The sequence below is a fragment of the Gadus macrocephalus genome, chromosome 8, assembly GCF_031168955.1.
Source record: "Gadus macrocephalus chromosome 8, ASM3116895v1".
Taxonomy (NCBI): domain Eukaryota; kingdom Metazoa; phylum Chordata; class Actinopteri; order Gadiformes; family Gadidae; genus Gadus; species Gadus macrocephalus.
The window spans coordinates 13514294-13533489 of NC_082389.1; the positions used below are offsets into that span (position 1 = coordinate 13514294).

Below are 19196 nucleotides of genomic sequence, written 5' to 3' on the forward strand. Positions count from 1 at the left end.
CGGGATGACGCGCGAAGGGCTGGTGTAAGTGCCGCAGCCGAATCAACCTCGCCTCTCTCGCGCTGCGTCGTACGGGCTTCAACAGCAACAACAAAAGGACTGCGAGGCGCTATCCGTGGACATACACCGCGCACTACACCCGTCAGGATGACAGAAAACGCCAAAACCCACGTTATTCTGCTGTCGTGTGGCAGTTTCAACCCCATCACCAAAGGACACATCCATATGTTTGGTAAGACGAGGCTGTTGGAGATGGAATGATGATGGAAGCGATGTGGTTCTTTTTAGACGGCAGTCCTGAGGACCCTTATGATCCTGAACTAAAATAATTCAAAGCTTTACGTGTTAGAGCAACACGGTTATTTGTGTTGTGCTTTGACATACGTCATGGGTTGCTTTCCACCCGGGAGGTGCTGAAAGGGGCGATGTCCGGAGTGACGGCGTCGGGGAGTGTCAGGGTTGGCAGGCTATGAGGCATATCTCTGTTGACGTTTCACGTGGGCTTCACATCGTTATGTCACGTCAAGCCTTTCTAGGACCTACTCTGTCGGATCGGAAGACGGGTGAACTGTAACAGTTATATTTTTATAGCCCTACGAATTAACGAAACTTTGTGTTTATGGCGTCGGCGTGGAGCAGTTTCTATGTCAAAATCCCCCAGAGAACACAAATGAATAAATAATGATTAGGCCCACATTGATCACAACCCTTTAAAGTGTCTTTTGGCGGAGGGATAGCGGGTTACGCAGTTATTTGTTCAGTTTGAGAGTAATCCGAGGCCACATGCTGAGAGACCTGTTTAATCAATTCAAGTCACCTATGAATGGACGAGAGGTGCCCTGGTTGGCTGGTCGCTGGGAGATAGTGAGCTACCAAAATAAAAGCAGGAGCCGATGCGTGCCTGCCATAGGTCTATCGGAACAAGTTGAGACAGTACGTTAACCGCTGTACGCGCTTGTGCGTGCGTGTGCGTGTGTGCGCGTGTGTGTGCGTGTGTGTTTGCAAATTGCTCATGACCATTAAACTCAACGGATCTATTAGGCCAAGTTTCATATAGGCCTATGTTGAATTCTATACAGCGCCTTAATGAGGCAGGGAGAAAAAAGCACATCTATGCCTTCTGACCTACTTTCTCTCTCCCTCTCTGTTTCTATCGGTTTACCTCTATCTCTCTCCCTCACCGTCTCTATCTGTATACCTCTGTCTCTCTCACTCTCTGTTACTAGACCTTTTTTCTCTCTCTGTCTGTCATTCCCTCTGCCTGTCTGTCCCTCTCTCTCTCACACTGTTTATATATGTATATATTTCTCTCTCTCTCTCTCTCTCTCTCTCTCTCTCTCTCTCTCTCTCTCTCTCTCTCTCTCTCTCTCTCTCTCTCTCTCTCTCTCTCTCTCTCTCTGTGATTTGTATACCTCTTCCTCTCACCCTGTTCCTATTTCTATCTCTCTTTCTCTCTCCTTCTATTCATCCCTCTCGTTCCTCCCTTCTTTCGATCTGTCTCACTCCATATCTTTCACTACCGTTCCCTCTTTGTGTCTCTATGAAGAAAGCAAAAGCCCTGTAACTCCGGCCAGGAGGCAGCCTGAGTTACATGTACATATCAGTTACAAAGTGAGTTGCATTACATGGTTAGTAACATGGTTATTAACATGGTTATTTACTGTACTTACAGTTACATTTATGGTTACATACACAGTTACATATTACAGCCAGAAACCCAGAAGGATGTAATGCAATATTAAATGTAGCTAAGGGCGGCTTTATAGCTTAAGGAAGCTGTGTTTAATGAAGTGAGATTTCAAACATGGACGCGACCCAACCCTACGGAGACTCATGCAGATTAGCTTTTTCCGTTGCGAGGCCCGTCGGTCAAATTAATCAAATTAACGATGGCTTTCTCAGGCCTGGCCATGGTTCCCTGGCATGTCTCCATGGTAACCGGCAGCTCAATGGTTCCCCGGGTTAAAAAAGTTCTTTGGACGCCAGAAGAATCCGGCCCAAGACATCGCAGCAGCCAAGTCTGCTACTCAATGCTGTTCTAAACGGCTGTGGCAGGATGCTATGAGACAAGGGGTGTAGGCTGCTTTAGGCTGGGATTGTAGGCTGCTGTTTTGGGCTGTTGCTTTAGGCTTGTGTTCTAGTGGTGCTGTAGACTGGGGTTGTAGTTCCGTCTGGTGTTGTAGGTTGGTGTTGTAGGCTGGTGTTGTAGGTTAGCAGTGTTGCAGGCTGCAATAAAACAGTGCTTTGAATCCAAGACAATCCAGTGGTGGGAGAGCAGGATTTAAGGTCTGGAATTCATTGCCATGCGATGCAAAGTCATTGTTGTCATGTGCTAACACTCTGTTGTCTCCTGGGTGTTGGGTTGTGTTTGGTTGTGTGTGGGATTGTGTGATTGTGCATGGGGTCGTGTGTGTGTCTATGTGTGTGTGTGTGTGTGTGTGTGTGTGTGTGTGTGTGTGTGTGTGTGTGTGTGTGTGTGTGATTGTTTGTAGAGAAAGCCAGAGAATACCTTCACAAAACGGGCCGCTTCATCGTGATTGGAGGGATCATCTCGCCTGTGCATGACTCTTACGGCAAACCTGTAAGTACAAAAACACACAGACATCCAATCCTGTAAGTAAACACAATACACACAGGCATCTAACCCTGTCCGTATGCAATACACATCTCTAACCCTTTCAATATACAATTCGCGCAAACATATAATCCTGTAGGTACACAATCACACACACGCCTAACCTTGTCAGTACATAGTTGCATACACATGTAAACAAACCCAATATGAGGGAACGCACATCTTATGCACTTTAGTGAAGGTTCCACGTAGACATCATGAATAATGAATGGTTACACGATTAAACCAACAGCGATGAGTCAAACGGAGCTGGATCCATTTACAACCAACTTCGGATCTCATCTTTCATATAAAACAGGGTTTCTAATGAACCAACAGATGGATAGGCAGACAGAGAGACACACAGACAGTTGTCCTATAAACCGTTTTTTTTACAGCTTGTTTTCCGCACTCCATCTTCTCAAATTAATGCAGACCTTGTCCTAGTTTTGCTCCGCTGCTGCTGTGGGATAAAGATTGCATAGTTGCTGGAAGGGAAGCTAAATGATAATAACTGTGAGATACAGAGCATAGACGCTAGCAGAGAATCTAACGGGTATGAACTGTGAGATACAGAGCATAGACACTAACAGAGAAGCTAATTGCTAGGGGGTTAGGAAGGGCAGTAGAGAAATTATTGGTAGTCAACGAAAAATAAACGGTTCATTAAAGTGAACCAAATCGAAAAATCCAGTTAATCAATCCCGCTCCCTAAGTATTAATCAATCAAAGAAGATAGACCTGTCAATAACATCTTGAAATAATGTCTACCAGTCTGTGGTTGCACTGGTAAACTCCCAATGTCCACCAGGAGAATAACTGTGGTTATACTGGGCAGCTCCCAATGTAAACCATTAGAAGACTGTAGTTGTACTGGGCAGCTCCAATGGTCCGCCAGGAGAAGACTGTAGTTGTACCGGGTAGCTGCCGGTGTCCACCGGGGAAAGACTGGGGTTGTACTGGGTAGGCTTTATGATGACCTTCTGGTAAAATTACTTCCTGGTATGATGAGCTCTTGGTTTGATGACCTCCTGTGTTTGATGACTTCCTGTGTTTGAGGACTTCCTGGTGTGATGACTTCCTGTGTCTCCTGCAGGGCCTGGTGCCCAGTAAACATCGGCTGACCATGTGCCAGCTTGCTGTGCAGTCTTCTGATTGGATCAGGTACCTATCAGATGACATCAATATTTCAGTTACCTTTTGGATTACATTCAGATTACAGTTACCTATTACATAACATTCAGATTACAGTAACATATTACACCGTGTTTGAATGGTGTAATGGATGCATAAATGTGACATGGCAAGTCATAACGTGTGTGTAGAGTGGACCCCTGGGAGTGCTACCAGCAGACCTGGCAGACCACCTGCAGTGTCCTGGAACACCACCGCGACCTCATGAAGGTAAGACACCAAGCTACATGCTAATGGAAATATATGCTCAATATGCTCTAATTAAAGTGCACAAATATATGAAATTAGCATGCCAACTGTCACTGGAATGGGCCTACTCGGTCTAGGGTACAGTATCAGTACTGTACTGGTCCTGCAGGATCAAGGGTACACTATCAGTACCTGTACTGGTCCTACTGGGTCTACTCCAGGGTACAGTATCTTTTCCTGTACTGGTCCTACTGGGTCTACTCCAGGGTACAGAATCCATACTGTACTGGTCCTACCGGGTCTAGGGTACAGTATAAGTACTGTACTGGTCGTAGCGGGTCTAGGGTACAGTATAAGTACTGTACTGGTCGTAGCGGGTCTAGGGTGAACCTCTCTCTCTTTCTCTCTCTCCAGCGAGTCACTGGGTGCATCCTGTCCAACGTAAACACACCCTCCTCCACTCCTGTGATTGGTCAGCCGCAGAACCAGGCCCCACCGGTCTACCAGAACCACAACAACTTGGCCAACAAACCCACCGCAGGTGAGTGTGCTCTGTGAAGTGCAAAACCTGTACTAGAATCAAGACTCAGTTACCCATAAGCCCCTATTACCTGAAACTCTAAATTTGAAAGGACGAGAGAGAGGGACCTATCGCTGATGTAAAGGCAGAGGCTTTTAGATAGACAGGAGCATGAGGTCATTTCCTGTCATGTATTCAGGGCTTCACCGGCCCCATGTGAGACAACACAACCTTATCATACTCCCCCATCAGACTCAGGAATCAGTTCCCAAGTCCCTCCTTCCAGGCTCTGGTAGTACAGCAAGAAGGTCCGAACGGGCAGAAACAGCCCAAACAAATAATTTTATTTTTAAGATTTTGGTTTCGATTTTTCTTCTTGGATTCAAACAAGAACACAAATTGTACGATGAAGATGTCTCGGAGGAAGTTACGAATACAATGATTCATCTGAATAGACGGTGGAAAAGCTTCAGCGACAAGGTCATTTGCGCGAGACCTTTACTTTGAAGCAAAGCACATGTGTGTGTGGGTGTGCTTCCTGTCTAGTCAAGCTGCTGGGGAAGGTGAGCGAGAGCCTGGGGAAGATGTGCTGCGCCCGACCCAGCATGGACCGCTTCACCTTCATAGGTGAGACACACACACACACACACACACACACACACACACACACACACACACACACACACACACACACACACACACACACACACACACACACACACACACACACACACACACACACACACACACACACACACACACCAACCGTTCCCACCAACAGAAACACATATACCCCCCCCCCACACACACACACACACACACATACACATACATACAAGCATACATACAAGCACACATATACACACACAGTCTGACTCTCTGACCTGGAGTAGGGACAAACCACTCCAAGTGCTGCGTGACCCAGTTAAGGAGACGTGCACAATAGCTCTAGGAATCAGAACACAACCTCAGCATTTACACTTTCCTCAAAATACAAAACAGGTTTCACCGGAGCACGGACATAGTCCACACTTGGTTACCGTTTTATTACATTTCCCTTCCCTCCCCCTTTCAGATGAGAACGCCAACCTGGGACCCGCCATGAGGTATGAAGAAATTGGTGAGTGTTTCCTACAACTTCCTCTTCCCCTGCCTCCAGTTCAACGAGACTCATTGATGCAATCCATCCATGAGTTCCTGTGGGTAGCTTGTGCTGGGTCCAGTGGTGCTAGCGTTCCCTGTTAGCCACTAGACCATTGTGTTTGTGTTCGTGGACTCAGCAAGATGTCTCCCTTGCCTGTATGTACAGTACATCCAGTAAACTTCTCCTGCCTGTGTGTGTGTGTGTGTGTGTGTGTGTGTGTGTGTGTGTGTGTGTGTGTGTGTGTGTGTGTGTGCGCACGCGTGTGTAGAGTTACGCATCCTGCTCCTCTGTGGAAGTGATCTTCTGGAGTCCTTCTGCATCCCTGGTCTGTGGAAGGACAGTGATGTAAGCACCCTGTAACTCCGCCCACCCCTCTAACCCCACCCACCCCGCCTGTCTAACCCCTCCAACCCACCTGACTCCACCCCTTTAGTGTCCTCCGTCTTACACAAAGGGCTGAAACGAACAACATGTTACTGGGGTTGAATGGCCACTACCTAGGGCCGCCTGCCAGCCTACTCAGTGGACAGAACCAACTGGGAGGCTGATCTTTCCAGATTATCAAACATCTACCGTGTGTGGACCCTGCTACTTGTGATGTCACTAATTATAATGGCTGTTTCAAATTACACCTGGTGGTCCAATATAGGAACTTTAACATGGTATACAATAGGCTGCTAATGAGAACTAGGTTAACATTCTGTTGGTGTTTTACTCCTGGTCAATTCAGTGTTTTTCATTTTCTTTAACATGGTTGCATAGTGTATAGAGGCCATTCGTTTGATCACCTACACATTTATCAGTACATGTTTCAAATCCAATCCGGGCAACCACTCAAAGATCTCAGTGTGGTTTTTAATTGACAATGTTACACAATAAACATCTGGATTTAATTATCACAAGTGGAATGTTTCTGCTCCAGTTAGTTTAATATTTTCTGATCCAATCTAGTTATATGGAAATTGAATCATGATATACTATACTATACTATACTATACTATACTATACTATACTATACTATACTATACTATACTATACGCGTTTGGAGGGTGGGGCTTAACCCAGATACGGGCCATTTCGGGATGAAGAGGTTATTCAAATTCCAAAAACCATCGACCATGATACAACACAAGGAAAATGTTGTCTCATGTGTAACAATCCCGGTCAGTTAGCATGCCTCACCTGCAGCGTGGAGCAGGAGTCGGGGGCCGGAGCAGTAAGGGGCCTTGTTGTCTGTGTTTCCCCCCAGATGGAGGTGATCGTCGGGGACTTTGGCATCGTGGTGGTCCCTCGTGATGGAGCCGACACGGAGCGAATCATGAACCACTCTTCTGTGCTCCGCAAGCACACGGTCAGAGTTCACCCTGACCCCCTAACTCCGAGCCAACCCTAGCCCTGAACCCTACTCAAACCCTAACCGCTCGCCCCTGACTTCTTACCTCTGACCAACCCCTGACCCCAAGTCCAACCCTAATCCATGCTTCAAGCACAAATTTGAGAGAAAGAGTGAATATAAAATATGAAGACCAAAACAATGAGACAAAGTAAAAAAGAGATTGAAAGAGAGAGAGAGACACAGAGAAGAGGGAGAGACATAGAGAGGAGAGAAACAGAGATTAACAGAGAGAGGGAGAGAGAGAGAGAGAGAGAGAGAGAGAGAGAGAGAGAGAGAGAGAAACACACATAGAAAGGAGAGAGAGAGAACCAGAGAGTGGGAGCACAATAGACTAGAAGGGCAGCACTGGTCAGACCCTCTGTTTATCCTAATCAGATTAATCCAATTATTTGTCAAGGACTTCTTTTCCCATAATCCCTGTGAAACACTAATCCCGCCCTTTAATCCCGCCGACACTGGTGTCGAAAACCAATTAGAGAATAATGGCATCAACTTGGATTACGAGCTGAGCGGTGAAGGAAAGAGTTTCCAGCTGACTGCAGTATTTAAATAGACACAAGTGGTCCTGGCTTCCCTCTGGTCCTCAAACTGTAGTTTACCTCTTCTTTCTCACTCAGGAAAACATCCTCATGGTGAAGGATGACGTGAACCACCCCATGTCCATTGTCAGCTCCACCAAGAGCCGGTGAGTTTCACCTTTGACCTCCTGGACTCAATCAGTAGAACTGCTGGTATACAAATCCCCTGTACCGTAACCCCTATCCATTTTACCGACCGTTGTAAGCATTGTGTCATCAATTACTGGCTATGGTACCCTGGCTGTTATCGATCTAATTTAACGAATGGCAAAGCTGTTTCACAGTTGGTCTGCACTAAATGCTGACTGCATGAAAGTACACTCTAAAAGTGATGAGAAGGATTTCTGCAGCATAACCTAGAGGCATTCCGAAATTAAGATGCCCTAACCTCTACCTAAACATGATTGACCTGTCTCTGAGTTAACTGGACGTCCCTTTGGATAAAAGAGTCATCTAAATCATTGATCCTCCGGCCCTAACATTGGTTGCCCAAATGTTAGGGCTGGCCTGTGCTGGTTCTAGGGGGTACTTGTAAGAAATTCATTTTGTTTCTCTATGACGATGTTAAAGTCGCAATATGTACCATTCAAACTAGCTTGTGTCTTAAAATACCCTGATCAATAGGGATTTCAATAATGACAACTAACGGATATATTTTAATATTTTTTATATTTTATTTTTATATTCGGCCCATACCTCTCTCTTTGTTTCCAAGAATCGTACTACCGACACCCAAACCCCTCCCACTCACAGCACCATGCCAGCCGGGCTACGCTAGTTATCGTCAAACATTTAGAGCCGGTCAGAGTGGAAACGACAGTTATTGAGTTTTTAGAATTCTGAAATTAACTGGGAGGTTCTCGATGTTACACGGTGCGACTTTGTTACACATAGTTTTGGGGTGGTAAATAAGTCAGAAAAGTTTGCGAAACGTGGCTTTTTAATTCAAGTCAACTTAACCTTTGCTAAAATAAAAACATGTGCATAGTCAAGAAGGTAAAGTGAATTGTCATTGTAGTGCCAAGCTGATTTGTTGCGTTATCATTATTGTGATTCTAGGGCGGTTTGTTGTGTTGTCATTATTGTGATTCTAAGGCGGTTTGTTGCGTTGTCGTTATTGTGATTCTAAGGCGGTTTGTTGTGTTATCGTTATTGTGATTCTAAGGCGGTTTGTTGCGTTGTCGTTATTGTGATTCTAAGGCGGTTTGTTGTGTTATCGTTGACGTTATGATGTGCTGTCGTGTCTCGTGGTAGGCTGGCCCTGCAGCACGGAGATGGCCATGTGGTGGACTACCTGAACCAGCCCGTCATCGACTACATCCTGCAGACCCAGCTCTACATCACCGCCTCAGGATAGGCACACCGCCTCACTCCGCCCACGTTATCCTAAACCCCCTCTTCTCTCCCAACTGCCACCCCTTACTAACCCCACCCACATACTGCTTGACCCTGCACACCAAACCCCACCCACTCTCAACGTCATCTCCTAACCCCGCCCCTTCCAGCACCACCCCTTCCAGCAGCCCGGCCGTTAGGTTTGTGTCAAACATCCTCCCATGTTTGTCGTGCTGCACCACCAACCCCAAAGGCAACTGAGAAGCATTTAACTGGAACTTCAAACGCTACAGCAAAACTGCAACCAATACTTACAGAACTATACTTGTCAGAACTACAGCTACTCCAAGCAGTCACACTAGAACTACACGCCACCAGGAACAGTTGCACCAGAACTACGTCCTAACACGAGCATTTACATCAGAATTACACCCATTAGAACTACTACTCCCTCAAGAATGTACACCACAACGACACCAGGACCACAGGGGCTTCAGCCTGGTACCTTCCGTCTCATTGGTATAATCAAAAAGGCCAAGATTAACCGTCAATAATGGCTGACTTTGGTCCTCAATACTGTATACTGGCATACTAGTTTAGCTAGTGTTTAACGCTAACAACCATTGAATACAGTCAGTAGTTTATAGAAGGTTAAATAGTTGCTTTGCCTTCACCAATGTCTGACTGTCGGCACACGAGATTGTGCTTGATTGCAGCCCTGGCACATCGATGTTAGGGAAGCTAATGCTATTTAACTGCTGTAGCTCTTCACATGTGGTTGCCACTATCTTTAAGTAAATGCTTTTCTGGTTATTATTCCTGTTGCTCTCACCCAGATACATCCTCACCCCAACCGTAACCAAAACCTTCTGCCACCCCACACCAATACTTAACCATATCTAACTTTGTAGCTAGCCATACCCATCCGTAAGCTAATGCCATGCCATCTCTAATGCATTATGGGATAAACACAGAAAAAAAAATGATAGTTGCAGCCAATGTCTTTCCTTCCTTTCTGTGTCATGTGACGTACCATATGACCTATGCCTGGACAGCGAGGTCACCCGGAGAACAGGGGTATTGTTTGATTTTGTTTGAGGATGTCGATGTTTTCTGTTAAATTGACCTCTGACCTCTTTAGCACTCCTCCTAGACTGCATGCCTACTAGATGGTTTGATTTTTGGCATGAATGTTTACTTACTCCGTAGAATATTATCTGTTGTGCAAGTGTTTAAATATATTTCAAAAACTATATATATATATATTATATATATGTATATATAAATATATATATATACATATAATATAGTGGGAACCTCATCCTACTCTTTTTGTTTTAACTTTATAAATGGATGTAAACATTATTTTCTTTCTTTTTTAATCTCTGTGGAACATAAAGTTTATTATGGTTTTGTTGAAAGTCAGGGGGCTCTCAAATAGCAGAAATGTTTCTACGTTGATTAGAGATTTCTGGCAATGTGATTGAAGCCATGTGAGGCTTGAACAACACAACGTTCAGACAAAATGGGGCCTGTAACGGCTCGTTGCTTTCTGAATGTAGACGAGATGGAGCCTCAATTTTTTTTCTCCACATTAGTTTCAGTGCGACCAATTTCTGAAAAGTCGTAATGGGGGGATTCTTCAAAATGAATGGCACATCCTTTTTATGTGTGTATACGTCGGAATGTTTGTTGTGTGAGTTTGTGTGTGCGAATGTGTGTATGTCAATGGGGTTGTTAGTTTTAGAGAGGTATGCGTGTGTGTGTGTGTGTGTGAATAAGAGTTATGTAGACTCACAGGTAGAGATTGTATAGTCTGATGCCCTAAACACTGTAAGGAAATCCATGTTAAATCTTAACAACGAAACATCCCATAATAAAACTATTTAAAACCCTGATTTACAGAATTTCTATATAAACGCACCACACTCACCAGATAGGTGATACACCAGTAGAAGTCTGTGGTTGTACTCGGCAGCTCCCAGTACCTAGCAGTAGAAGACTGTGGTTGTACTGGTCGGCTCCCAGTGTCCAGCAGTAGAAGACTGTGGTTGTACTGGTCGGCTCCCAGTGTCCAGCAGTAGAAGACTGTGGTTGTAATGACTAGCTCCCAATATTCAGACTATTGTAGTTTTATGATCGAAATAAACATAACTAAATGTTTACAATTTTTAGATTATAAATTAGAATGAACAAAAAGAAACAAGAAAAGACAAGAGAGTGTTGTTAATATTAATGGTGAAAACTGAGTGTATTATGGGGCAAAGGGTGGGCGCCACATGTATAAAAAAAATTAAATAGTCACATGATCTTGTCTTCTTGACTTAATACTGACGCCAAGAAAACAAACAAACAAAGTTTAACAATATTGATCTTATGTACATGTATAAATACCACCAGCCTCGTCATCGACTAGTAATCACAGTCTCAGATACACTATATAGTAGGGGTGGGTATTGCCAAAGAAGTCACGATTCGATTCGTATCACGATTCACATGCCACGATGCGATTCTATCACGATGCATCGCGATACTTGAATTATTGCGATGCATTGCGATGCATTGCGAATTTTCACTGAACACTGTTAAAAAAAAATTAAGCCATTACCAGTGGCTGACTGGCTGTGTATGATCTGGATAGTGTGTTCAATTGATAACTCAAAGCAACTCAATTCATACATAGCTGTATTTATTGAAACGACTATTACTGGATACACTGACAAGAAGTGCTAAGGAACTATAAAACTTAAAATAACAAAATAAGGATAATCAGTGCCGTTTACATGGCCTCAGTGGTCCTTTAAACCAATGAAATTAAAACATTCAAACATTTCCCCTTTTGGAAGTAGCTGCCATTATAACAACAATATCATTTCATAAACATAAGAGGACAAACTGATGCCACAAAAAGTGAATAGGCTTTATAAAACTATATAAAAAAAAAAATATATATATATATTAAAATTAATAAATTAATAATCGATTCTTGGCGTCAACAATCGATGCAGTAGATCGTGAAAATTAGAATCGTGAAAATTAGAATCGCGATGCATCGTCATGACGATTATTTGGCACACCCCTACTATATAGATATATATATCTATATAGATATAGATATATACACTATAAAACACGCTATTTCTAACACTTAAACCCATCTTCCAAGTTCAGCGATCGTACCGATCTGATCCGACAAACACTACACTAGCTGTCCTACGCTAGGCTAGCTTTCAAACGCTATGCTAGTTTTCAAACGCTAGCCTAACTTTCATTCATCATTTCGCTCCTCAGTGCAGTTCATGAAAACATGTGGAGGGGGTGTGGCTTCGAACCTCTAGGTTGGGGGGAGGACAGGGGCCGGGGCTGAAGGCTGCGGGGTGAGCTTGGGGAGATGGGTTCTTAAGGCCACTTTAGAGGGAGAAGGGGGTGTGGCCTCAATTGGGGGTTCAACCTCAGTTGAATGTAGGGGCACAGGGATAGGGAGGGATCAGGGGGAGGGGCTTAGGCCAGCTCGATGGGGGGGGTGTTATAGCAGCCTGAGGGCACAGATTTGAGGATGACCTCCAGGTTGTTGATGTCGTACAGGATTTTGTCGATGTCCACGTTCAGACCCCCCAGGAGGCGCCGCTGCGCCGCCTCCAGGTCCTCCATGTTGTGGAGGCGGGGCTTGAGGTCCTTGTCCACTCTCTTCTGGGCGTCGGCCAGGGAGCGTTCCAGCTCAGCTATGCGCTCTTCATCAAGGCTGCCGGACTGGCCTGTCAGACGATGATGGACAACACGTCAGTTGAAAACACGTCAGTTGTCAACACGTCAGTAAACAATTGTCAGTAAACAACTGTCAGTAAACAACACGTCCGTAAACAACACATCTGTTAACAACACGTCAGTTGACAACACTTCCGTAAACAACTGTCAGTAAACAACTATCAGTAAACAACACATCAGTAAACAACAAGTCAGTAAACAACTGTCAGTAAACAACACATCTGTTCACAACTCGTCAGTTGACAACACTTCAGTAAACAACTGTCAGTAAACAACTATCAGTAAACAACACATCAGTAAACAACAAGTCAGTAAACAACTGTCAGTTAACAACTGTCAGTGAACAACACATCTGTTCACAACTCGTCAGTAAACACTACAGTGTGGGTCTAACAGATGTGAGGAAGAAGCACACTGATAGGACATCAGATCTGCAGGACTCACCGATCATGTTGAGCAAGTCGCTGACCTTCTGCAAAGTTGTTGCCACGGCATCCCTCGTATCCATGGCGTTGTCATGGGCAGCCTCAGCATCCGAGACAGCCTGGAGACAACACATGACATCAGATTACATCACGGGACATCAGGTGACACATAATGGGTCAACGTCTCAATACACGGTTGTTATGGACATGAATCTGAACAGAGAGCCAAGGCAGGTGTACAGCTAAGCAGCCCCAAATGTGGTCGTATTACACCCTAATGAATCTCGAATATACACCAGTACCTCCATCTCATGGAGGTACCGGTGTCCTAGGTCTGACCTCGGTCAGCGTTCCTCCACCCATCCCCAGCCCACACCCACCTGCTCGGCGTCCATCTGCAGCGTCTGCGAGCTGGCCAGCTCCCCCTTCACCTTTCCCTGCATGGCTCCGGCCCGCTGCGCCATACCTTCCAGATCCTGCCTCAGTTTGGTGGCATCTGTCACCAGGCCGCTGCTAGGCTCCAGGGAACCCACGCCGCTCTAGAGAACCAACACAGAACCACCACGGGGTCAGGAACAGAGGTACCCCAAGGTCATTTTGAGCTATATTGCATGGATATTTTGTGTACATGCATATTTAAGCGTCTTAGAGTACCATATTAAGCGCTATATAAATTTCATTTATTATTATTATTATTATTTATTTCTTGATTTCATGCTTTTATATTTTTTTGTCTTGATTTCTTATTACTCTTACAGTATTTATTTAAACTTGAACACACATTTTCAATATTTTCCCCTTTTTCCCTCATTCCCCCAGGATTCGTACCCACTCTTGAAGGGTTACAGCGTTGCTCAAATCAACTCTATTCATATAGCCTCCAGGCTCCACATTACCGAGACCCCTCAAAACCCCAAACCATAAACCCTAATCCCTATACGGGGCAAGAAGAAAACCTCCCCAAAATTCAAGGGAAGACACATTGAGAAGAAACGCCTACACAACAAACCCATAAATGATCATCAACCCTGACCTCATTGTTTTGACCGACTGATCCATCAGGTTAATAAAAGGTGACAAATAGTAAAGATAACTGGACCATCTGATTAGCCTGTTACGAGGCCTACAGTGTGGCGTGTTGGTGACGTTGAGGTCAAACCAGAGCTCTGTTACCTCCAGGCCGGCCACCTCTGTCTCCAGCTCTGCGATGGTGGCCAGGGTGTTGGTGTAGTCCTGGGAGAAGTCCTCCAGGAGGTTCAGGGTCTGGCCGTTGTTCAAGACCGCCTGCTGAATGGTGCCGTTGATGGCCGGGAGTCTGGCAATGGCTGCGTCGGCCAGCTTCTTGCCTTCGTCGATGCTCTGGTCAAACCCTGCAGAAGAGGAGGAGGAGGAGGAAGAGGAAGACACGTTGTTGTTGGCAGTTTTTCAGGAGGGCCAGAGGGCCCCGATTTCTCTGGTGTTTTGTTTTCGCCCGGCGCTGTCACTACTGGCGGGCTAGCGGGCCAAAACTGGGGCCTGGACACTAGTGCCACTGTCTAGGGGGACAATAGAGAGCCCAGAAGAGAAGAGACAGGCTGCTCTCTCTACGGGGGATCTGGACAGGAATGTGCAATTACCCACCCATCCAGTCAGCAATCTGTCCATCCACCATCCATTGCTCCATACATACATACATACATACTTTCACCCATTCATCCATTCACTCATCTATCCATCCATTTACTTATCCTCAATCCATCCATCACTTCACTCATGCCTCAATCCTTTCATCCATTCACTCATCCATCCATTCTAATACCAGGGTCAGAGTAAGGTGGAGGCTGACAAGGAAGTCTGGCTGGCGCTGTGGTACCTCTCAGTGAAGCCAGGGTGTCTTCCACTCCTTTCAAGTTGCTCTTGATTCCACTCAGCGCCCCTTCGGTTTCGGCCTTGGCAGCGTTGGCCCTGACCAGCAGACCGTCGTACACCTGGGGTGGGATGAGAACCCATTCAATCTCTATATGAAACATGTTCTTCTAGTTCTACAAGTTCATGTATGTAGCTTTACAAATCCCCACGACGCCTATCTAGTTCATGTGTGTAGCTAGCTAGATCCCCAAGACGCCTATCTAGTTCATGTGTGTAGCTAGCTAAATCCCCAAGACGCCTATCTAGTTCATGTGTGTAGCTACGTAGCTAAATCCCCAAGACGTGTATCTAGTTCATGTGTGTAGCTACGTAGCTAAATCCCCAAGACGTGTATCTAGTTCATGTGTGTAGCTACGTAGCTAAATCCCCAAGACGTGTATCTAGTTCATGTGTGTAGCTACGTAGCTAAATCCCCAAGACGTGTATCTAGTTCATGTGTGTAGCTACGTAGCTAAATCCCCAAGACGTGTATCTAGTTCATGTGTGTAGCTACGTAGCTAAATCCCCAAGACGTGTATCTAGTTCATGTGTGTAGCTACGTAGCTAAATCCCCAAGACGTGTATCTAGTTCATGTATGTGGCTAGACAAATCGCCACGACGCCTATCTAGTTCATGTGTGTAGCTAGACAAATCGCCACGACGCCTATCTAGTTCATGTGTGTAGCTGGCTAAAACCCCTTAAACGCCTATGCAGTTTACATGTGTAGCTATTTAATTTACAAGGAAGTCTATGTCGTTTTCTTGTTGACGTGTTTGGTGGGCTAACTCTCCAACACGCCTATGTTTTTTAGCTAGACAACGTACCTTCTGAGCATCGTGGCCTTGTTTCAGGAGGCCCCGCGCCAGATCCTCGTCCTGGTCCACATCCTTCAGGAGCGCTCGGGAGGCCAAGATGTTGGGCGAGACCTGCTCCGTCAGGGTGTCCAGCCTCGACACCAGATCATCTACCTGTCGTACCAGAACACAGTCAGAAACACCACTGGAAATACAGAATAAATAGCTTAGCTTTTTATCGTGCCTTTCAAACGTTTCTAACCATTGTATTTGTAATGGTTTGTTTCTAACAGTATGTCTTTATCAAGTTGTTATTAGTTGCCAACCAGTTTCAGCATGCATGAATGCATTTCTCAAGAGCTCCCTGCCCAATGTATCCTTGGCTATGAGGCTTTAGCTATGGGTAACATTGAGTAGGATACAGGCGTCTACGTTTAGGCCTACGTGTTATACTCACGTTGAACCTTATTGACATGGGGACATAGGGTTATTGTCACTAGGGAATTACTTTAGAGGTGGTTAAGACACGTGGTTAAGACACAATTACGGTATGAGGTTACCCATTTGTGTATATTGTATATTGTGTATATTTTGACAGGGTAAAGTTACGCTATCAGGTAAAATCAATGTTTTTAATTAATATCATCTCTCGATTCTTTGTATAATATCAGTTGTTGTTGTCAGCCAAGCATCACGTCTACTAAGTCAACCATCACATAGAGCCGACAGGCGGCTTGTTGCCATAGCTACCTGGATAGGAGCGCCGATGGCCGGCTCCATACCGGTGATCTGCTTCAACATGTCCCCAGCCAGTTGGCTCTCAACCCCAGCCTGGCTGCTCAGGCGAGTAGCCTGGTTCTCCATGGTCTTCACCTGGCCGGAGGTTTTGTCATACCTTGAGAAGGAGAAACACAGTGTGAGAGGAGAGGAGAGGAGAGAAGAGGAGAGGAGAGGAGAGGAGAGGAGAGGAGAGGAGAGGAGAGGAGAGGAGAGGAGAGGAGAGGAGAAAAGAGGAGAGGAGAGGAGAGGAGAGGAGAGGAGAGGAGAAAAGAGGAGAGGAGAGGAGAGGAGAAAAGAGGAGATGAGAGGAGAAAAGAGGAGGAGAGGAGAGGAGAGGAGAAAATAGGAGAGGAGAGGAGAGGAGAAAAGAGGAGAGGAGAGGAGAGGAGACAAGAGGGAGAGGAGAGGAGAGAGGAGACAATGGGGAGAAGATAGGAAAAAGGAGGAGAGCAGAAAGGGGAATGGAGAGGAGAGCAGAGAAGAAGAGAGGAGAGGAAAGGAGAGAAGAGTAGGTGGTGGAGGAAGGACTCACATGTTGTTCAGGTTTCCCAGCAGCTTCTTGACCTGGTTCTCCCGGGACATGAGGCCCCTCATGAGAGCCAGGCTATTCCCAGAGTCGGCGAGGGCGTCCCCGGCACTCTGCTCCACCTCCTCCGCCTTCACCAGGTGTCTGGGAGGAGAAACAGCGTCACACTCTGACCCCACCCGGAACATGATTCAAACAGTCAAAAGATCGGAAGTTGACCTCTGTCAACTGCTAGCCTCAAGGGACTGCAGCCCCCGAGGTCCCTGCAGAACCGTCAACTGCTGGCTTTGACAGAACCCAACCCCTGAGGTTAGGGTTGACCTTTTTTGGGTTTGAGTTATGTTTTCAACACAGAGAGTACAGTCGAACCTGTGATGCTACAATACTTTTTCTAGACTACGTTACAAACACAATCTCTATTTTACCCATCAATACAAGTTATATAACATCGTAAGCTTCTAAAGCTCATACAGAAATTGACATTCAAGTCCACAGACCCACAGTGTTAACCAGGGGCCTGTTGCCCAGCTTTGTTCAGTGGTTCTGCTGTGTGTGCATGGACCAGGGCAGGGTGGAGTTCGTATTGCACCATGATGGTGTACTGCACCCACCTCTCAGCCAGCTCTTTGGCCTTGGTGATCAGGGTGGAGAAGAGGTTGTTGCTCACGGCCTGGGCCTCGTCACCCTGAGGAAGATCCTGGCACAGAGACACATGGAGGAATATTAATATACACACACACACACACACACACACACACACACACACACACACACACACACACACACACACACACACACACACACACACACACACACACACACACACACACACACAATAACCATGGATCCCACTAACCAGATCACCATGGATGAATATCGTGCAAAGCTATATTTATCTCAAGCCGTCGCTGTAAGAAGAACAAGGGTCTCCTATCCAATAGGGGGCGCTAGTGCACCACTGCTGTTTGAATTAATTTGATTCAACTAAACTGATCAACATTATCCATGGTCGGTACATTATGCATGGCCACATAGACATTTCTTACGCAATAACCCCCACTTGGTCCATTTCAATTTCAAAGTTGCTTCTTCACAACTGCATATTTAATCAGAGAGGACCAGATGGCCTTATTGGCTGAACAACTGGTCAGCATCTCAAAGTATCATCACGACGTTAGCGCCACCACTGGCACCAGGCATGGCCTCGGTCTCTGAGCGTCGTGGGCGGGCTCCTACCGCTGCCTGGATCTTGGCCTTGGCGTCTTTCAGCGTGAACGTCATCTGGTCGATGAGCGTCTGCACGGCCGCGCTGCGCGTGTCGTAGGCCGCCTGCTCCTGGCGGAGCCGGGCGGCGGCGCGCGTCAGACTCTGGACGTCCTGGCTCTCTTCCAGCTGCTGGTCGCTAATGCTGGTCACACGCAACTGGAGATGCCGCTCCGACACTGTGGAGGGGGGGGTTGACTTCATCAGATCAGGCATGACACCATCGAGATCAAGCATGACATCATCGAGATCAAGCATGACATCATCGAGATCAAGCATGACATCATCGAGATCAAGCATGACATCATCGAGATCAAGCGTGACATCATCGAGATCAAGCATGACATCATCGAGATCAAGCATGACATCATCGAGATCAAGCAAGACATCCTCGAGATCAAGCATGACATCATCAAGCTCGCGTTCTCCAGTTCTAAGCGGTTCCGTTTCTCTTGTAGCCAGAGAGGTGTCCCTGAGCGACAACCTACCCTAACCTCTCCCGCCAAGCCGGCTGATGACACCGCTGTCGGTGTTGTATGAATGCTTACATGAATGTGTGTATGAATGGCTGAATGTGTCTATGAATGGATTAATGTTTATGTGTATGAATAGATGTAATTGGATGGATGAATGGATGAATGCAAGGCACAAATGAAAGAGTTCTCTGAGGGACCACAGGTTAGTAATGTGCTTAATGAAGGCAGACCGTTCAAATTGGTTTGCAGCCAGCAGGGTAACAGAACATTAATGCAGACAAACAGCAACCACAACTTTACAATAAGCC

General features: G+C 45.9%; 2 protein-coding genes across 2 annotated transcripts in view; one reads left to right on the plus strand and one right to left on the minus strand.

The window, feature by feature from the left end:
• Window positions 1–10868, plus strand: nmnat2 (nicotinamide nucleotide adenylyltransferase 2). The gene is made up of 11 exons (XM_060059203.1): window positions 1–232; window positions 2493–2581; window positions 3711–3778; window positions 3940–4018; window positions 4412–4538; window positions 5064–5144; window positions 5593–5637; window positions 5930–6006; window positions 6911–7012; window positions 7675–7742; window positions 8890–10868. Exons 1-11 carry the CDS (start codon window positions 148–150, stop codon window positions 8990–8992), a joined length of 924 nt encoding a protein of 307 aa, XP_059915186.1. The 5' UTR covers window positions 1–147; the 3' UTR covers window positions 8993–10868.
• The window catches only part of lamc2 (laminin, gamma 2), an 18523-nt gene continuing 9891 nt past the window's right edge, over window positions 10565–19196 (minus strand). Inside the window, exons 13-22 of the mRNA XM_060059202.1 lie at window positions 18386–18591; window positions 17761–17846; window positions 17156–17293; window positions 16594–16738; window positions 15874–16017; window positions 15013–15127; window positions 14334–14530; window positions 13541–13699; window positions 13180–13279; window positions 10565–12725 (exon numbers count right to left, since the gene is read on the minus strand). Of these exons, the coding sequence (XP_059915185.1) occupies window positions 12472–12725; window positions 13180–13279; window positions 13541–13699; window positions 14334–14530; window positions 15013–15127; window positions 15874–16017; window positions 16594–16738; window positions 17156–17293; window positions 17761–17846; window positions 18386–18591 (1544 nt within the window). The 3' untranslated portion in view covers window positions 10565–12471. The remainder of the gene's footprint in view (window positions 12726–13179; window positions 13280–13540; window positions 13700–14333; window positions 14531–15012; window positions 15128–15873; window positions 16018–16593; window positions 16739–17155; window positions 17294–17760; window positions 17847–18385; window positions 18592–19196) is intronic.